An 18,562-nucleotide genomic window follows, 5' to 3' on the forward strand; every position below is an offset into this window, starting at 1 on the left:
CCGTCCCTGGGGGTGTGCAAGGAGAGGTTGGACGTGGTGCTTGGGGACGTGGGTTAGTGGGTGATGCTGGTGGTGAGGGGACTGCTGGACCAGATGATCTCGGAGGGCTTTTCCAATGTTAATGACTCCGTGATGCTAAATCCCCACATCCCCACCACAGGAGATGTTCACAGAAGCCAGGCTGTGGCTGTGGCAGGAAGCAGGCAGCCCCAGCCTCCCCGCTAAAACACCGCTGCCCTGCTAGGGCCAGCTGTGCTTCAAAACCAGCCGCTGCCCCTTCCACCTGCACTCCCCATGTAGCTGGCGAGTGAGCGGCAAAGAATGGAGAAAGCAGCCCCGGGGAGGTGCAGGGCTGCCTCAGCTGCTGCGCTTCACTGGGCCACAAGCTTCATGGGGAAACGTGGATTTTAATCTGGGGAAACCCAGATTTTAATCTGGGGAAACAACCTCCAGGAAGTCAGGATACCACGTGTGTTAATTTATCTGTAAAGTCAAGCCATTCCCCCACCTCTTGCCTCCCCCTCACTTTCCGGAGTGCAAGATCTCACTGACAACAGCATTTTCAGATCCTTTGACAAGAGGCGACAACACAAACTCCAAATACAGTCTTTACCATTAAAACAAACACATTGGTGGTGCCCCATTGGAACCTCACCTCAAAAACAGCCTTTAGAAAAGTGGTGATAAAGAATTTTCATTCAGGCAGGGCTTTAAATGTGGACCATAGTGTTATCAGCAGAGGGAGAATGCAAATCTGCCAGTTTTTAAAGAATATCCTGTATATTCAGTATACTTCGGTCAGACTGAAACAGGATGCTTTTTTTTTTTTTTTTTCAATCTCACATAACAGTTGCAAAACCAAAGCTGCAAAGGCAACTGATTGCTGGAGACTTTTCTGTCGCGCTGCCCCAAGTCATGCAATATGTTGCAGCTAATTTAACAGATGCTTTAATCCCTTTCACAAATCCAAACGTTTGGGTTTGAGATTTGTATTTGCCAGTGCTAGTGAGAGCAAAATCACGTCCAAACTGTTGCTGATAGCAAACAATGGGAGACAACTATGAAAGCCTTGACAAAATTAAATCAGTAGCAAATGTACTTCCTTATGAGTTATCAAATACATTTTCCTTACCCTGCACAAACAGAAATTCACGTTGTGACACAGAAAGCACTGTCCAACTCTCTGCCCTTGGATTTTTTCAGTTCCAACTTCTAAAGGCAAGCCAGGCTTACTCTGGATGCAACTACTGGAAGAAGGAAAAACAAAGCAGTGTTAGCCATGAACTTGCTCCACTTAGTTTCCTAACCATCATCCATGATCCTTCCCATCTTTCACATGCATCTATTTTAGCAGGGGTCTTCAAAATCTATTTACTGTCAGGGATTGCCTTTCAGCACTCAACATCTACGAAGCATTTCTTAGAGCAATGCTATGGTGTGCCCCCTCCCATGGCATTAATAATCACAGCCTTCCCATGATTACTCACACATAAAACCATACTGGAAAAAACTATTGATGGCTTCGTCCAGTCTCTGAACCAACCAACTGAACAAAATGCCATGTTTCATCTTCATTAAAACCAGTTGGTGCCGCAGACCTGGGAGACGAGCTGGGCCATCTGCTGGCTGCCTGCGGTGGGCACGCTGACACGCTGCGCTTGCTCTTGCCTTTAGCCCTAATCTTGATGTTTCTGGAAAGCGAGCCTGTAGTTGCACCATAACATACATCCCTTATTTATTGCTCAGATGGAAGCTGCCAGAATTTTGCTTGCCAGCTGCCTAAAGCTTTTTGAGGGAACACAAAACCACCACGGATACTTGCAGCTTGCTTGCCTGCCTGTGGAAGCGCATCAGCCCCTCATTTTCGCACAAAGTGCAAAACGTGCACGAGCAGATGCTGTAGTAATGAGATCAGTTAGCACCTCTGCAGGACGTTTTTCACATCCCGTGTGATGCCTGCCAGGAAACACTGCTCCTCTGCTGAAAAATCACCTAAGCTGCACATAAGCTTTCACCAACTAAAAAGCGTAGCTCAGCATCATCACTGGTGGCCTCCATCACGACCCCAGTGCAGAATTAATAGAAATGGTTTCATTTTGGGAAAAGCACCAGTTCCCTCCTCGGTAAGGCTTAGGCTGGTTTCTCATTTTGGAGCAGACTTGTCACGTTTCACACGACTACCCACTCAAAGCCAAGCATTTTTCTCTGGGAGCAGCAGGCAGTGAATGCTGTTGATTGCAGCTCACAGTATGAGAGAGCAAGCACCCGGGAAGAGTGTCTTCATCCCCAAGGCCAACAGGTTACACTTGGCCACCTGGTCAGACAGGGCATCACTCAAATGAAAAGGCATTTTCAGTGACCCCTTCAAGCAAGCCTCACATTTGCCTCGGTGATGCTCTTGCAGAACAAGGGTTTGACATGTGCCTCTTAGACCCAGCTTCCCCAGAGAAGCCAGCCGCAGGGCCTCAGACAACAATTTTCACCTTCTAGCAGTCGCTGCTGGGACTTTGGGATGTGAGAATTGAATCCTTACCCTTGCAATCACCTCCAACCTTTCCTCTCCCCACACAGAGACCTCCTACCAGCACGGACAAGACCAGCACTGACCAGAAACACCAAATTCTTTTTCTCTGCTGCCATCAACGCTCCTCAGGTGCTTACAGTCGTTTCTATTACCCCTTGCCGTGCAAAACGCCTTGGCTCTGCAGGCAGGCAAAGACCTCCCGGTCAATGCATGGAGGGGATCAATTCACAGCGAGCTGGTTTCTATGGAGCAGGGGTTTATTTTTCTGTATTTTTTTTAAAGCAGTGTTTAACTGCGGTTTGGCCTACGAACAGCAGGGGGCAAACGAATACAGGACCATTAAAGTCAGCAGGACTTGTCATTTCAATATTTAGCCCTGTGCATTCAAATACTGAACTGAGTTCTCTCTGAAATTGGGACATACAAAGACTACAAAAAGCCTCCCTAGTTCCATTCCCATCTGTCCAGCCTATGTTTGTTCTTTTTTTCACCTCTCCCTTTAAGAATCATCTTTAAAAGTTACCAAAACTGTCTCCAGTCAGCAATCAAGAATGTTCCTGGGCAGGAAAAGGCTTAGGATGGAAAGGCTTGCATCAAATGCTACGGAAACACTTTTCATGTGCAGAAAACGAGCAGTGTCTGCATGTTTTAAGTACAGTGCCTAGCCTGTCGCAAGTTCACCACTACACATTCATATTTTGGCTTCTCTGAGACTATCGCAATAAACGCTAGCTACACTGGTGCTTCCATAACACGAAATGGTTGTTACTAACTAGACAACTGTCCCTCTTAAGGGACAACAGACAGAGTGCCTTTCAGGTGGTACAGGTACCCAAATAAGATGCGGGCTCACCAAGGCAGATCCCAGCCACATATGGATGTCTTACCTCAAGAGTGTTACACTTGTAACATTCATGAGAAAATCAGTGACGACTCCTTCACAACATGAGCTGGAAGTGCCCACTCACAATCAGTTCCCAGCAAGAATTTATTTCAGTGCCAGGTTAGATGTTTTTTCCCACCAGAGGGAAGTAAGCAAAACATGTTGAAAATTTACCTTCAAAGTACAAATATTATGTCTTACCAACTTGTCCTGCAGCACTGCCAGGTTAGACATTCAAGTGTGTAACAGTTCGGAAATTTATCTTGGATGAAGTTAATGAATTCATCATAGGTAAGTAACTATGCAATCAAGAAGTGTCCTTGCTTTGCCTCTCACTGAATTCAGGAGCAGGTAAAATAGCATCTCAGGCCACATGGGATTTAGGTAACAGCTTCCTGCTTTGCTACTGAATTAAAAAGATTTAGGAGGGTGAGAACAGTTGATTCTTACATGTATGAACACAAGGATGAGTTAATCAGAGCACAAACTAGAGGAAATACCATAACCACGTATCTGTAGCCCTATGCAGAAAAAAAAGGATGTAAGAGGACAATGCAGTAAGGGGAAGGTGGTGGTGACAGCTGCACAAATCCCATTCTCAGCCCACCCTTGTCAGGATGCTCCCTCTGCCCTCATCCCACCCGGCCCATTCCCTTCCCCTCACCCGACACCCCCCTTGCAGCCTCTCAATGCCTGTATTTACAGCACAGAAAGACAAAAACAAGCAAAAAAAAAAATCAAAGAAAAAAATCCCACTTAAGGATGAAAACCACACATTCTTTAACAAAAAATTTATTGCATTCAAAACTGTTATTTGCAGCTCTCTGAAACAGAGAAAAATAAGTTTCACTAAAGCTTTCTGCTTTTCTTAACCCCGGCACGGATGCCAGACAGCTCCCCGCCGTATCGGTGCATCTCCGTCCGAACCTCACGGACCTGGCCCTTCCGGCGAATCTTGGCCTGCCGAAACTTCTCCCGATGCTTGACCCTGGGGTTGCGATCAATCTTCTTCCTCTTGGGCGTGAGGCCTTTGTTCTTGACCATCTGATAGGTCACACCTCTCTTTTTCTTTGGATCCACCTCCTGCAGTGCTTCTTCTTTGAGCACGTCCTGGTCTTCGGTTCTCTTCCTCTTGAGTTTCAGCTTATCCTCCATCAGCTTATAGTATTTTAGGGCAGCCTCCTCATCCAGGTCAGACTCGTCTGCCTGTTCCTCAGCAGCAAGCCGGCCGTTAGCAAGCCCAGGAGCACGTTTTGGTTTGTTTTTCCTGGCAGCCAGATACAGAAGAGCTGGAAATTTCTTCCGCTCTCGCAGTTTTTCCTCCTTCTTATCGTAATAGTTCTTCAGAAGAAGGCGAACCTGCGAGAGTAACCTCTGGTCTATCACAGCCAGGTCGTTGATGATATTCCTGTAAGCAACCAACCGCTCAATGACGGGGTGACTGTGAGCTGGCATTCTCTTTGACTTTAAAACCAAATAGAAACTGATATTGGCACAGTAATTCAGGTAGATCTGATACTTCATCTGCAGGTAGCGGCTGCCTTTCCCCTGAGGGATAACGCCGCTTCTGACCATTTCCAGCAGTGGCTGCAGCTCATCCTTGAGCTCCATCAGCTTGACTTCAAAGTCCTCAATCAGGTGCAGGAGCTCAGGGGACTCCTGCTTCAGTAGCTTCAGCTGCTCCTTCTTGGAAAGGGCCTGCAAATCCTTGGCAATCTTCTGCCCCTTGCTGTCCTGGGTTTTCTGCTGCCCCGCCACATAGCCCTGGATCACATCAAGCCCATAATCATCCTCCCCCAGGTCCTGCACCAACCGCCTCTGGATGACTTGAGCCTCCTGCTCCTCTTCCTCCTCCTCAGCATCGACCTCTTGCTGGCTACGCTTGCCCTTGGCCTGGCCGTCGCTCCCGTAGTCCGTGTCGTAGTAGAGCTGCTTGCGGCGGCCCCAGGACAGCTCGTGGGGGAGCTCGGTATCCTTGCTGCGCTCTTCCAAGTCGCTTTCCATGGACAGGTCCTCATCTTCATCCCCCTCATCCTCCTCTGCGCTGCGATCCAGATAGAACTCGGCTCCCTCCTTCTCCTCCTCACCCTCCTCCTCCTCATCATCCTCCTCCAGCTGCAGCCCCAGCACTTCATCCTCCTCCTCCTCCTCTTCCTCCTCCTCGTCCTCCTCCGGCAGCTGCAGCCCCAGCACCTCCTCCTCCTCCTCCTCGCTCTCCCCAGCCTCCTCCCCGCTCTCCAAGGCCGCCATCACCGCCTGGAACTGCGCCTCATGGAAGTCCTCCACCTCGTCCCCCAGCCCCTCGGGGCCCACGTCCCCTCGGGGGGGCACCACCACCTCCTCCTGCTCTTCATCCTCCTCCTCCTCGCCCCCATGGCGGCCGGCGGGGCGCGGCGGGGGCCTCAGGACGGTTCCGCGCCGCGTCCTCATGGCGCCGCTGCCGCCTCAGCCCCGGCCTCCACCGCCGCCCCTTCCGCTCCGCCGCCTCCCCGCTCCTCCCCGCTCCCCGTTCCCCTGTGCTGTGGTTCCCCCTCGGCCCGTGCCCCCAAAACTGTGTTATTTAGTTATTTAGTTATTTATTTTTAGCTGATGGGTGCGCGGAGTGGTGGCGGATGTCAGTTTATTCTGCCATCTGTGCGCTTACTAACGGGAGTTTCTCCTTGCTTCCCCACAGCCAGGCCGAAGTTTCAGATAGGAGAAGTGCCTGGAAAGCTCCCCCGAACTATCTGTATTATCCCTCCAGCTCCTCACCTTCACTAAATTGCGTTTTTGACAGAATTTGGGCATCTCCTGGTAGGAAGCACTGCTGGGGCTGCTGGAGCAGTGCCCATGCTCCTTGGATCCCCCCTCATATGCCAATAGATCCAAGCAGGGCAGCAGTAAAGGAGCAGGGTGGATTTTCAGCAGCGGGGAAGCCCTCATCAGGAGGGTTTTTCAGGTTGTCTATACTCCTTCAAATTTACATTCCCGTCCTGGATGGCTGCTTGCTTGTTTCTGGCATCAGGCACAGAGGGCCTGGCCTGGCCTCCCCCAGCTTTCCCCTGGGAAAATCAAATTAACACCAAGCCACATGGAAGCAGGCTGTTTGGAAGTAATGTGGACATACAGCCACGTCACAAGAGTAGAGGGAGTAAGTAAAGAGTTTGTGGTAAAGAGTTTGGTATGGTCTGAACCCTGCCCACCCCCCTAAGTCCGATAAATTTGGCAGCCACACAATCCCAGGAAGAGAAGTTCTGTGCAGAAGCAGCGCAGGTGCTTTTTTCTAGCCACAGAACAGGTGCAGTTTTATTTATAAATACACGTGTCCAGCTTCCTGTGGAAAAAGTCACACTGGGCAAATATTAAGGTTAACTAAAGCAAGAGGATGGGGTGCAACTTCACTCACTTTTTGGCGCTTCACTTGGATTCTGACAGATTTGATGGCAGACCAAGCTCAGTTACAAGCCTTTGTCCTGACATCCTCAGCTTTTCCACCTAGTCACTTCTGGGTCAAAATTTTCCGTACTTGCTTGCACACCAAAGGTATGTTTTGCCTCAGACAAGGACACCTTTTCCAAATCCATCAGTGCCAATTTTCAGATACCACCTCCTCTGGATACAGGCCTGTGTCAGAGACAGCAATAAAAATGACTTGGTTTTGAGAAGTGAGACATAACATTCGCATAGCTTGTTACCCACATATAGGTAGAAATTCTCACTTCATACTAGTTGGCCACTAAAATACAATCGTCTTTGCTGATCAGGCTTTGTAATCTGCCTGCTAAATCTTACCATTTTTTGTGAAGCCCATCCAGAGCAGTCTGCAGCCACATGGTTAAAATTCTAGATAACTTTTGCAAGTGTGTCCATTCTAGATAACTTTTGCAAGTGTGTCTCCAGTTTGAGTTATTTTACCCCATTTTCAGGACCTGCCAAGCTGAAGCACACTGCTTTGATGTAGGCAATCGCTGCTCCTCAGATGGCAACTGGTGACTGCTGCAGGTCTGTTTTTAATCCACCATTTTCTCCGCTTCTGAGTGAGAAGCAAGAAGAAAAGAAAGCCGTGGGACAGACTGTGAGTGGATAGAGTGTTATTTCAAGATACCCTGGCGCAACGCTATGGATATCCTTCTCTCCAGCATAGCAAGGGCATGCGATGACCCAGCTATTTTGCCTCACCTCATCCAGGCATCAGCCCAGTTTCTAATCTGGAAAAGCCTAATTCATTGTGTCCCAGGCTAACTGGAGGCACAGTGATGCTGAGACCCCAAGGCTGGTTCTTATTTCTTTTCAAATTCTCAGTTATTCTTCCAGCAGCCTCTGCCTTGGGTAGCTCCCCACTCAGCCCAGAATGCAAGCCTGGGATGATGGTTTGCCAGCCCCTTGCCAAACTGCCTCCATTTTTTTAATACCTGCTTGCCCAGATTTTTATAGTTATGTAACGTGTCACACAGTAAAAAGGGGATAGTCTTTAAAAGTAACAGCCTGCAAAACAAATTCTTCTCCAAAGAGTTTGAAATCTAGACAGAAAGCCTCAGAGAGATGCAGGTGGCTGAGGGTGACTAAAAATGGCTCTCGCCACCACGTAAAGACCAAGGGACTGCACATGCAGACACACAGATTTAGCAACTGAAATTCAGCTACGCTGAGTACCAGCAGTCAGGGAATTCACCGAAATCAACAGAATCATACAGAGTATCATTCTGCACAGTCTCTCCATTCATTATCTTTTTAAAAATTCATAGATACCTCTGCTTGGATTTTATTGGTGCTGTATTTTTATCAATGTAGATATGCAGAATGTGCCAGCCTCTTTTGCATGTGCTCTATTTTGCTGCATTCATTCTTCCTTCTTATTTTTTAAAAATCTCTTCTTTGATTACAAAAAATGACTACAAAAGGTGACTGAAACAAATAGTGCTTTAGATAGATATTCCTTCCCTGCTTCATCCCCACCACGGTTAGCCAGGTTTATTTTTAACTTTATGCACTAGATGGGCACCTTCCTGCTTCAGAAGGAAGCTCCACATTAAACTCTGTTGGCAATACTTTCTGGGGAGGAGGGAGATGAAAGAAAAGCAAATTTTGCTGTCATAAGGCTGCAGCCTTGCTGAGAGATAAGGTTTTGTACCAAACAGTCATGGAATAGCCTGATGCCCTGCTTGGAGCTGGGCTTGCATCCATCGTCACCTGCTACCTCCCTGGGGAAAGCCCCTCGTGTCAGTGCTGCTGATGCAACACAAAAGCTCTTTGCATCATGCGACTGCCTGATGAGATGCTTGTGCTGGCAGGAGAAAGTTCAGGACACAAATGCCAGGGTCTTCAAACAGCTCAACTGCTAGGAACCCAGCTAGCAAGGTCCAAAGAAAGGGAAAACAACCTGTAAAGTGACAGGCTGCTATTTCAGGGTCTGGGATGTTGGCAATGTTACAAATAATACCAGCCTCTTGAGAACCTGGCAAGAGTGACCAACCCTGGGGAGCCAAGGGTGGCACGTGCAGTGTGAAAAGCTTGTATAGCATCATGGGGCTGCTGCCCTCTGCGTAAGAAGCAGCTGGAGCAGCACAGGGAGATTTGCTGTGTGCTGCTATTGTTAATCAAGAATAAACTATCCTTGCAGCCAGCAGAAATTCAGGAAACACTAATACTGTAACCCTAAGAACAGGCCTGGTAGCATCATACCTTGCTCTGCCTCCCTTCTGCCTTAAATAAAATTACAAGATTTTATCCCATCATAGATGTCTCTAATAGCACCTGGTAAAAGGTGTTATTAGAGATTCAACTTCCCTTACAAAGCGGCCTTTCCTGTGCAAGATATATGCGTACACTCCAAAGAAAACCCTAGTCATTGCAAGCTATATTGCAATGCATTTTTATTATTATTTTTTCCCAGAGTTACACAGGTGAACACAAACCCTGGGACAATAAATAAACAAATAAACAAATAAATAAATCATCTCCACTATTCTTTTTTCTTCCAGAGTGAACCAAGCATATTAAGCCAAGCATAGTCTGCATGACAAATACCTCAAAGAATTTAAAATGCCTGCATTCACTGGGAAATGGTTGCCTTGGACCTTACACAGAGCCTTTCATATATCGTGCATCCCATGGAGTCCCTGCTCTATTCATAGGGAAAGAAACTCCTTGATGCCACAGGCAGAGCACTAGAGGAAGAGCTCAACTTTGCCACTGCCATGCTGTTGCTTTACCTCTTTTACCCCTCCCACGTCTCCTTTTGTCTGCTTTGACTGAAAACTCCTTGGGGGCCGGTCAAGTCCTTAATATATGTTGCACAGCATCTGGTGCAAACAGGATTCTGATTCTGAAGCCTAGCATGTTCTTACAGTATGGGTCAAACTATCCCCACAAGAATCTGATTTCTCAAAACTCAAGAGTAAGAACTGTGACCCCTTGGCTAGCTGGACACTTTCTTACGTTACACTCCTGAGCTCGAGGTGGCAGAGTGCCAGTGACACTAGTGGTAAATTGGTCCCTTGAACCCAAGGTGTTTTTTCACTCCCTTGTACCCAGCAGCTTTGTTGCATGTTGGTGATGAACAGAATAAAAGTGCACAGTAATAGCGCAACCCCCTACCCCCAACCACCTTTGAAAGGCAGAAGTCTCTGCGCATTCAACATGCCTGGTTTCAGTCCCCAAGCCACATCTTTCACAGTGTCAGTGGTAGCCGGCTGGGCTGTTTATTTTAGGAAACAAATAGCTGTATCATTTGCACACGCCCTTATAGGCAGACACACGCTCTCCACTCACATTCTTCAAAAGAAGTGAAGGCAAGATGAAGAGCTCTTTGTTGCCGTGGGTGGCTTTGGCTGTCTCCTTGGAATTCGTCCTTGTGGCAGGTAGGTGAAAAATTAAAACCATGGAAAACTTTGCTTTATGAGGGATGTGTGCTGTGTAGGTGTCTGTTAATAATTTTAAGTGTGTAAATCAAACCTTGATGCCTGCTCAAGAAGTCTTGCTTTGGTGGTGCTTGGACATGTTGGTGTCTTCCTGCACCACACAGAGTGGTGTGTTTTTAATTCCTGTTTATTTTATTATTTTTTTTTAAATAAATATATTTTAATAAAGCCTAAAAGAGTGATGAATGGTGGCAAATGCAAACTTTTATAATAAGCCATCCTTAATCATGTTTCTGAAGCAACAAACCAGAAAAATGCAGCCTGTTTTTATGCAGCTCTAGGTAGCTTGAAAGACTTAGCTGCTAGGTTTTAAGGCTTCTAAAATCCTCCTGCTGATCCTGTCACATGGCTGTGGCCATTTCTGATTAAACTGCTATTTAACTCCACTGCATTTTGCAGAAGAACTCTTGATTTTTACCATGGGTACTTATATCAGACTCTCATCCCAGCACATGATTCAGTGTGGTTCACAGGTAATGGATTCTGACTATCATTCTGCCAGATCTCTATAGAACAGTTTAAAGTCATCCTCATTCACGCAGCGGATCCGGTCCACAGGACTAAATCCATGCTTAAGAAGAACTACTCTAGCAGCACGGATAACAGCATCCATGCATTTCCTCCAGCTTTTGGAAAGCGGCCTCTTACTGCAGAGCCAGGCAGGTCCTTGAAAAGCCCTGCTTTCTGTGAAGTATATTATAACTGCAGGGAAGTCAAAATTTAGTTGTGTGCAACTACAGGAGTGACATTTGTACTACTTACATCAAAGTATCTGTCTGGCCTAACTGAGCCTCTTCTTCCTTTAATGAAGTAGCCACCTTCACATGCAGCAGAGTTTGAACAGGTATTTTTGGAATTAATTTGCTTCTTCAACGTGCAGCAGTGGAATTTTGTTGAGCTTCATCTCCATATATCATATTACAGGATATTTTCAAATATGAGAAATATTATCAAAATCTCTGCATGAATATTCATCAGGGAAGGAACATCACATTGCAGTAAGTTATGCACCAGAAGATCCAACCCTGCAAACATTTAGAACAGCATTAAGAACTTTTGTATTTAAGTACCTTTCTCTTTAAAGAAACTTTACAGGCCAACTCATGGAATCATTGCTGATAAGTCTAAAAAAAAAAAAAAATCTTATTTGCAGCTTTGTAATTTTACTTTAAAAATATGGAGCATCTGTAACTTTTATGGTTACTGAAGCCAGTACTATTACACAAAGAATTAAATTCAGGACAGTGGTTTTAGAGTACAGTCTAAAAATGCCCGCATATTTATTAAAAAACAAACAAACAAAAAAATTGTTAATAGCATTTTATGATTAAGATAAATTAAAGTCTGCTCCCAAAGGTTTGGGGACAACTTAAATATTGTGTTTTGATAAATTTCTTAGAAGAATCACACACAATGTTGCATAGAAAATACAGTGACAGGCAACAGAGGAAGATCTCTAGCTTCTCGTTCTTCACAGAGTTTTTCTATAAGAAAAAAGAAGAAAGACCAAGACTTAAAGATACAGAGACTAAAGAGACTTTTTAAGTTAGCTTCTGCTTCAGAGGGCAGTGTTCATGTTATATGATGAGTTGACAGCAAGGAAACATACAAAGCAATAGAGAATGGAAGAAGGTGTGCGAAGACAGATAAGTACCACTAAATTGTGAATATTCACCTGTGTCACATTTTGGATTTCTGCCTTGGTACAGCACAATCAGACATGAGACTGAACTTACATTCTGCATGGTTTGTAATTGGCATTTGTATAGATAGCTACTTGTGCTAGGTTCAGTACAGACAAATGCTAAATGCCTGCCACTGCTGTAAAAGGACTAAACAAGCACATGCTCTAGAGGGACAAAGATAATCCCAAGAGCAGTAGCAAAGGCGGCATCTCCTCCATGCCTGTAGTGGCTTGCTCTGTTGGACAAAAGGAAGGACTGCAGTAGCTTCTTTCCCAACTGAGAACTGCCCAACCAACGAACCTTCTTTAGGAGGTATTCTGCTGCCAGTTATCACAGAAGCAGCATTTCTACCGGTCACTGAATTTTAAGATCACTCTGAGGCATGATTTCAAGATGTTTTAGAGCCTTTTTCATCAATACGAGGCTTCTAAGGATCTTAGTAAATAACCCAGTGCAATGCAAGCAGATGGGACCAGCATATTGTAGGGACAGGAGTGAAGCTCCAAGAAGTCTTACGTAGAACACCTGGAGTGCTATTTACATGGCATTGTATGGACTATATACTCTTGGGACATAAAGTAAGGTCTCCTGATCAGTGCTGCAGAGGACTTGTTCCCATTCAGTCTTGGGGACAGTTTCAGCTGACAGGTAAGCTTCCACTAATAGCATCTTACAATTAGGAACCTCACAGCATAACTCCACGTGCTTCTCCTGGATCCCAGCTTTCCTAGTGCTCCCACAGGCTTTGAGTGCTATCCCTTTCACCCTGTAGCAACAGGATCTGTTGTTCATACAAGCCAGCAGCATTGGACATGAAAATGAAAAAGCAGCTGTGAGCTTATGCAACAGGGGCAGCTACTTCCTTAGTGAGCCATTCTTCGGTGATCCAGAAGTCCACCTATTAGGACCAAAGCTTTTAAGTGACTCTCAAATCCCCCACTGACACAATGAACATGTTTTTAAACTATTTTTTTTTCTCCCTATGGTTAAACTAATGGGTTAGAAGTAAGCAAATCCTCAGAACTGAGGTCTGTCTGAGCCCAATATAAACTCTTCCTGTCTTATGAACTCTGTTTTCTCATACTTCTATGCAGGCTGAAGGTACTATTGGAAGAGTGACATAGCAAAGCGATGGATAGCAGCATTAAGAGATAAAGGAAGGTGAAAATGACCATTTAAGAAGGGTGTGACTGTGTAAAAGCAAAGCCAGCTTGTTACAGGTGAAGAGACCAGAGGCTGCTGGGGAAAGACAGTTAGGAGAGAACAAATTATTTCAAATCCATTTGCATGTTCAGAGAGGAAGCAGGCATTGCGTGCCAACAGAAACATTTAAAAAGCCTCTGGGTGACAGATGGGAAGTTTTACCCAGTTGTTTTGACTGAGTTTCACATTGAATAATATGCTAAAAGTGCAGGATACAAACATACCCAGAGCTGGCTCTTCTCTATTTGACTTAGCTCCACAGCTGCCAAACTCAGTTTAATTAGGAAAAGAATATCAGAAATTCAGGACTGGAGTTTTCTGTGCAAACCATGGGATTGTAAGGGCCACTTGCTTTCCAGTACCAGTTCATCAGGCTGCCTTCCTGCTTCATCCTCTAGTGCTTTTTGTCATTGATTCCCTCAAGAATCTGGAAAGGAAAATAGCACTGACAGAAAGCTGACACATCTGCCGTGTTGGCATTGTCATAGATATTTAGGAAGCCCAGATCCCAACTAGGGCTTGGACTGCTAGATGAGTCCTTGTGCGTGATACGGCAATCAGGTAACCTCCTAGCAGAGGCAAGTGTAAAAACAGCACTTTAGCTGCCAGGTATAGCCAGAGGCTTGCGTTTCATGAGAGATCCCGACTTGTTTCGTCTCACTTATCAGCACCACAGTGCTCAGGTTCATCATTTTCTCCCTGCCACTTGCATCTCCTCCACATCATATAGAAATAGACTATAGGCTGAGCAGGCAAGAGAGCTGAACCCATCTTTGTCCATTGTCTCATTTCTGCTTGTTGTGACCTCAACTTCAAGCAATATAGATGCCATAATGGGGCATTGCTGAGATTCTCATTTCTTTGCTTTCTGACAGAGCATGTCACAAGGTTTTTCTTTTCTACCCCTGAGATGGCATATCCTGTGTTTGCAGGTACTCTACTGGACTATGATGGTGAGGAGCGTGTGCTGGTTAACAACAAGTGTAAATGCACAACAGTGACCTCAAGGCTCGTCCCCTCCAAAGAAAATCCTGATGAGGAAATCCTGGAAAGAAACATACGCATCACGTAAGTGGCAGACAAGTCTTAGGTGGAGATGGTGAGCAGGAGACTGTGTTACAGGAGTACCCCTTTTCCCTTTTGCTTGCATTTTTTCCACATGTCCTGGTGTTGACAATTTAGATCTGTTTTTCCCATGGACCACTTTCTGTGCTGTCTTGGAGTAACTCCTTTTGAGCTCAAAATTTTATTTATTTATTTTTATAAGGAAAAAGGAATATCAGAACTGATAGCTTGAAAATATCACTAGTGAAAGGCAGCACTTTCTGAAGTTGCTACGTTATTATTGGGGTCAATTTTACAGTCTTTCCAGAGATGCCTAGAAACCAGGCAAAAAATATCTCATTGCCTTCAGAGGTACAGAAAGGCTCAGACTTGCTGTTCTTGGAGAAGGGTCAGAAAGGAAATAACCTGAACAAAGAACAAGATCAGAGTTGAGAATTCATTACAGCAGAGTAGTCCCCCGTTTAACAAGCAGTTTTCACAAGAGGAGTTATCTCCCTTCCTTTCCAGGGTCCCACTCAGGAGCCGACAGAACATCTCCGACCCCACATCCCCGCTCAGAACCACTTTTGTCTACCGCATGGCTGAACTGTAAGTATTTTTCTTCACTAAATTTATTTCCTAACACCCTACCCTGCAGCACTGCCCCCAATGGTTCACAAACATCTTGAAGGATAGGAGATAAAATAAGGCAACATCACAGAGTGAAGTTCTTTTTCAGCCTGTTTTTTCTATTCTGTTGCATGCCAATGAATTATCTCCATGATTAAGTTGCATAAAAAGGCCTCACATTTGCAGGTAAGGATTCATGCTGACCCCTGTTGATCTTGAATGTCTGAAATACCAAGAAATTATGTTTTCCTCTTCGAGCCTCCCTTTTAGGGGGCCAGTCATATGAATAGCAGTTTGAAAAAAAATGAGAGCATCTGTCTGGGACTGCCTGTGTAAAATACGTGGCCTGGAAAAGCCGCAGTACCCAAGTTGCCACTGCTGCCAGATCAGTGAGGAAGAATGGAGTTTCGTCAGAGATGTTTTAATCACAGCTCTGAATACTTTTTCTGTTCCTCATCTCTTCCAGCTGCAAAAAATGTGATCCTGTAGAAGTTGAGCTGGGTGGTGAGATATACGAGGCCCAGCAGAGCACCTCCTGCAACGAGCCAGAAACCTGCTATACCTACAACAGGGACAAGTGCTACACCACAACCTTCCCATTCGTCTACCACGGGGAGACCAAATACATCCAAGCAGCTCTGACGCCAGCATCCTGTTATGCTGATTAGCTCAACCCACTGCTATCCTAATACCTTGTTGCTTTCTCTTTTCCTATCACCCATACATCTATAGCACCATAGTGCCTGGACAACTGTGTCCAAAGTATCAGCTCCCAAGCTTACTTCTTGTGCTTCATATCAAGAATACCATCCCCTTGAATACTCGCTGGTTGTCAGATTCTGTTCTCTTATCCCTGGCACATATCTGCGACACCTTTACACGTCTTAGACATTATCACCAGCTAGACCAGATCCTCAAACAGCTGTAAATCAGTAATTCCATTGAAATCAAAGGAACTACATTAGTTTATAACAGTAGAGAATCTTTCCTGACCATCTTCCATCAGTCTATCTCAGCAACGCTATCATGGACATCAGCAGCAATGTCCATGTTTCCTGATTGCTTTCTGAGCAATCTAAAACAAACCTCTGCAAAAACCTTCCCTTTGATCATATTGGCAGAATTTTTGCCATTATTAGAAGTCTGTTGTACAATCACATTTGAGAAAAAAATCAGGTGAGACTGAATTCATATTTCAACTTTTTTTTTTTTTTTTTTTGTAATTAGGCATTTAGGATCCTTTTAGTGCTTTGGCAATGATAAGCCTCCTGTTTTCACATACATACAGTGAAAATGTTGCCACCATGAAGTGTTGTGCAAAGCCAACAGGACCTCAGCTCTTCTTGCAGTAGTAAACTTCTTTAGGACATGTTAGGTACTTTGCTTCCCACATTTATTAACTGATAATGATGCATTCCCAGTTCAATTGAGGATTAAAAAAAAAAAAAAAAAAAATCAAGTTGGCTTGAATTTCTTGTTCCTGGTTTTGCATTTAGAGCTGCAAAAAATCCTATGAAGCTGCCGCAATTGCAAGGTCAGGGTCCTAGTTAGGGATTATTTTCCTTTTTCACAACAGTCTTTCTGTTCATACAAGAAACTTTCCCCAATTAAAGTTGATTCTGTACTGTACATTACATTTAAATGGATTACACCTGGAGTTTTCCATATAAACATCATGGACGTGAGTGCATAAGGTGTCTAGCATTGCATTTGGGATGGCTGGTATGTTTCTCGGTGTTGTCAGAAGCTGATTGTAAAGGCTTTGGCTGTTCTGAAAAGATCACATCTGGTGTCACACATTATTGCAATAATGAAAAACAGCACAATCCTTATTGCCAAAGTTTTATTAATGAGGCATTAAATAAACTTTTCTCTGCAGCACTGTTATGTTCCAGTGGTGTTCATAAGAAAAAGCTGTCTGTAATAATATTCTTGCCTACTTCACAGGAAGCTCTCACTAAGCAACTGTTTTACTTACAGGTGAACCCTCCTGAAATACTGAGATAGAAACATTATGATGCACTTGTGGAACCTATGATAGACAGAGGCCGAACTGATTTATTTTACCATCAGTTCTGCATAATTGAGCTGTTTCAAGGTGCTGTGATTCTGCACAGGATTGGAATTAAAAAATCCAATTAACACCTAAATTCCTCTCAACATTGCAAACTGCAGATAAGAATTTTACAACGCTACTGAAAAATGCACCTTTTGGTGGTACTCTTGACAGTCCCTGGGGCTCTGCCACAGGAAACATCTCCTTAAACATGAAGTTTCCAATTCTGAGTAAGGTGTAGGTAAATGACTTGGAAATCATTCAGGTTTGGGTTGTGGGCCAAGTTCAGCCTGAGCAGGGGGAGAAGGCTGCTAGAGCAGGTAACAGTCCACAGTTTGGGAGACCAAGTTCAGCTTTCGGCCTTGCTGCAAGCAGCCTTCAAGTGGCTGTCTGGTGTACACCTTGAGCTCAGATACAGCAAGAGTGAGTGAAGTGGGCCTCCTATCTAGCTTTTACCATAGTTGGCAGATTAGCAAACGCCAGCTGAAGCCTCAGTTACTAGTGCTCTGAGCCCCTAAGCCTCATCTGAACTGTGAAACTGCCACGTGTGCAATGGAAAGCCTGTGGTATGAAACTCCTCTCACAGGTACTCACCCAGCAAGTGACTCAGCCTGTACATCTAGTGTTGCAAGATCTTTTAGACTCGGAGTTCCCTAACACAATGAACAGGCACCAACATCATCTCCTTTGTAGGACTAGCCTTTCATCGCTAAAACAGAGCTGAACATACAATTCATTCTCATAGGGCTGCTGGTAAATACAGATTTAAAGCATCAAAATGCTCAAATACTGTTGTAACAAAGCCCAAAAGACTGACATAAAGAAAATGAATATATATATATATATATATATATATATATATATATATATATATATATATATATATATATATATATATATATATAACATTTGCCTCTAAGGAAAATTATGTGTAACACACAAATACAGAACCATAGCAGATTCATTCAGAAGATGGCTTGTGTTAACAGATTTTAGATCTACATGGACAATATGCTTCAGCAGCTCTGGGCAACACAGAAGCAGGTGTTGTCACACCAGGACACAACTACATCAAACATGTCAGAAAAATCCTCCAGCACATAGTATCCTACAAATACCTAATGGAAAGAAGTATTTGAGGTCACTAGTTAACTGCCCTCAAATACTTTGCATATTAGTCAATGGGTATTAGCCACTGGCCCTTCAAAACCATGCACCTGGAACTCCTGCTTACTAGCAAACAGCCCAGTGCTGACCTTGTAGAGGCTGTAGGAGATAGATATTTACTTACAACAGGACAGATCACTGGAAATCACACTGCAGCACATCTTGGGAGTCCAGCAATGGCAGCAGAAGAGACTCACAAAAGGCATTCAGGGAAAAGGAAATCAAAGCACAGAACATGGTCCAAGCAGCTGTGAACAACTACATGCTTTGATGATCTTAGAGAAGTCACTGGGAAATAAGAAAAAAGGTATCAGCGGAGTCCACATGCTGCTGAGCTTTCTAATAAAGCAGGATTAATTCTCCACATATTTTCTGAGGGAGAGTCCAGAACTGACAGCCTTGTTCACCCTTTGTTGCTCAATTGTGTTAGACAAATTTTAAGTGATAGCGCAAAGCAATAAACAGTCAGGC

The 18,562-nt window shown here is 44.6% G+C and overlaps 2 protein-coding genes across 2 annotated transcripts; one reads left to right on the forward strand and one right to left on the reverse strand.

Annotated features, from left to right (window-relative positions):
- Positions 1-4,183: 4,183 nt before the first annotated feature.
- UTP3 (UTP3 small subunit processome component) lies at positions 4,184-5,843 on the reverse strand. Its single transcript, XM_082759307.1, has one exon. It carries the CDS (start codon positions 5,835-5,837, stop codon positions 4,257-4,259), a length of 1,581 nt encoding a protein of 526 aa, XP_082615433.1. The 5' UTR covers positions 5,838-5,843; the 3' UTR covers positions 4,184-4,256.
- A 4,234-nt stretch (positions 5,844-10,077) lies between these two features.
- Positions 10,078-16,749, forward strand: JCHAIN (joining chain of multimeric IgA and IgM). The gene is made up of 4 exons (XM_082760317.1): positions 10,078-10,246; positions 14,127-14,262; positions 14,767-14,847; positions 15,335-16,749. The coding sequence occupies exons 1-4, from the start codon at positions 10,183-10,185 to the stop codon at positions 15,534-15,536; spliced, it is 483 nt and encodes a 160-aa protein (XP_082616443.1). The 5' UTR covers positions 10,078-10,182; the 3' UTR covers positions 15,537-16,749.
- The last annotated feature ends 1,813 nt before the right edge of the window (positions 16,750-18,562 follow it).

The sequence above is a fragment of the Aythya marila genome, assembly GCF_965140915.1.
Source record: "Aythya marila genome assembly, chromosome: 4".
NCBI lineage: Eukaryota > Metazoa > Chordata > Aves > Anseriformes > Anatidae > Aythya > Aythya marila.

Coding starts and splice junctions, on each gene's coding strand:
- JCHAIN (XM_082760317.1), top strand. CDS start 10,183: ATGAAGAGCTCTTTGTTGCCGTGGGTGGCTTTGGCTGTCTCCTTGGAA. Junction 10,247..14,126: donor GGAATTCGTCCTTGTGGCAG/GTAGGTGAAAAA, acceptor CTGTGTTTGCAG/GTACTCTACTGGACTATGAT. Junction 14,263..14,766: donor GAAAGAAACATACGCATCAC/GTAAGTGGCAGA, acceptor CTTCCTTTCCAG/GGTCCCACTCAGGAGCCGAC.
- UTP3 (XM_082759307.1), bottom strand. CDS start 5,837: ATGAGGACGCGGCGCGGAACCGTCCTGAGGCCCCCGCCGCGCCCCGCC.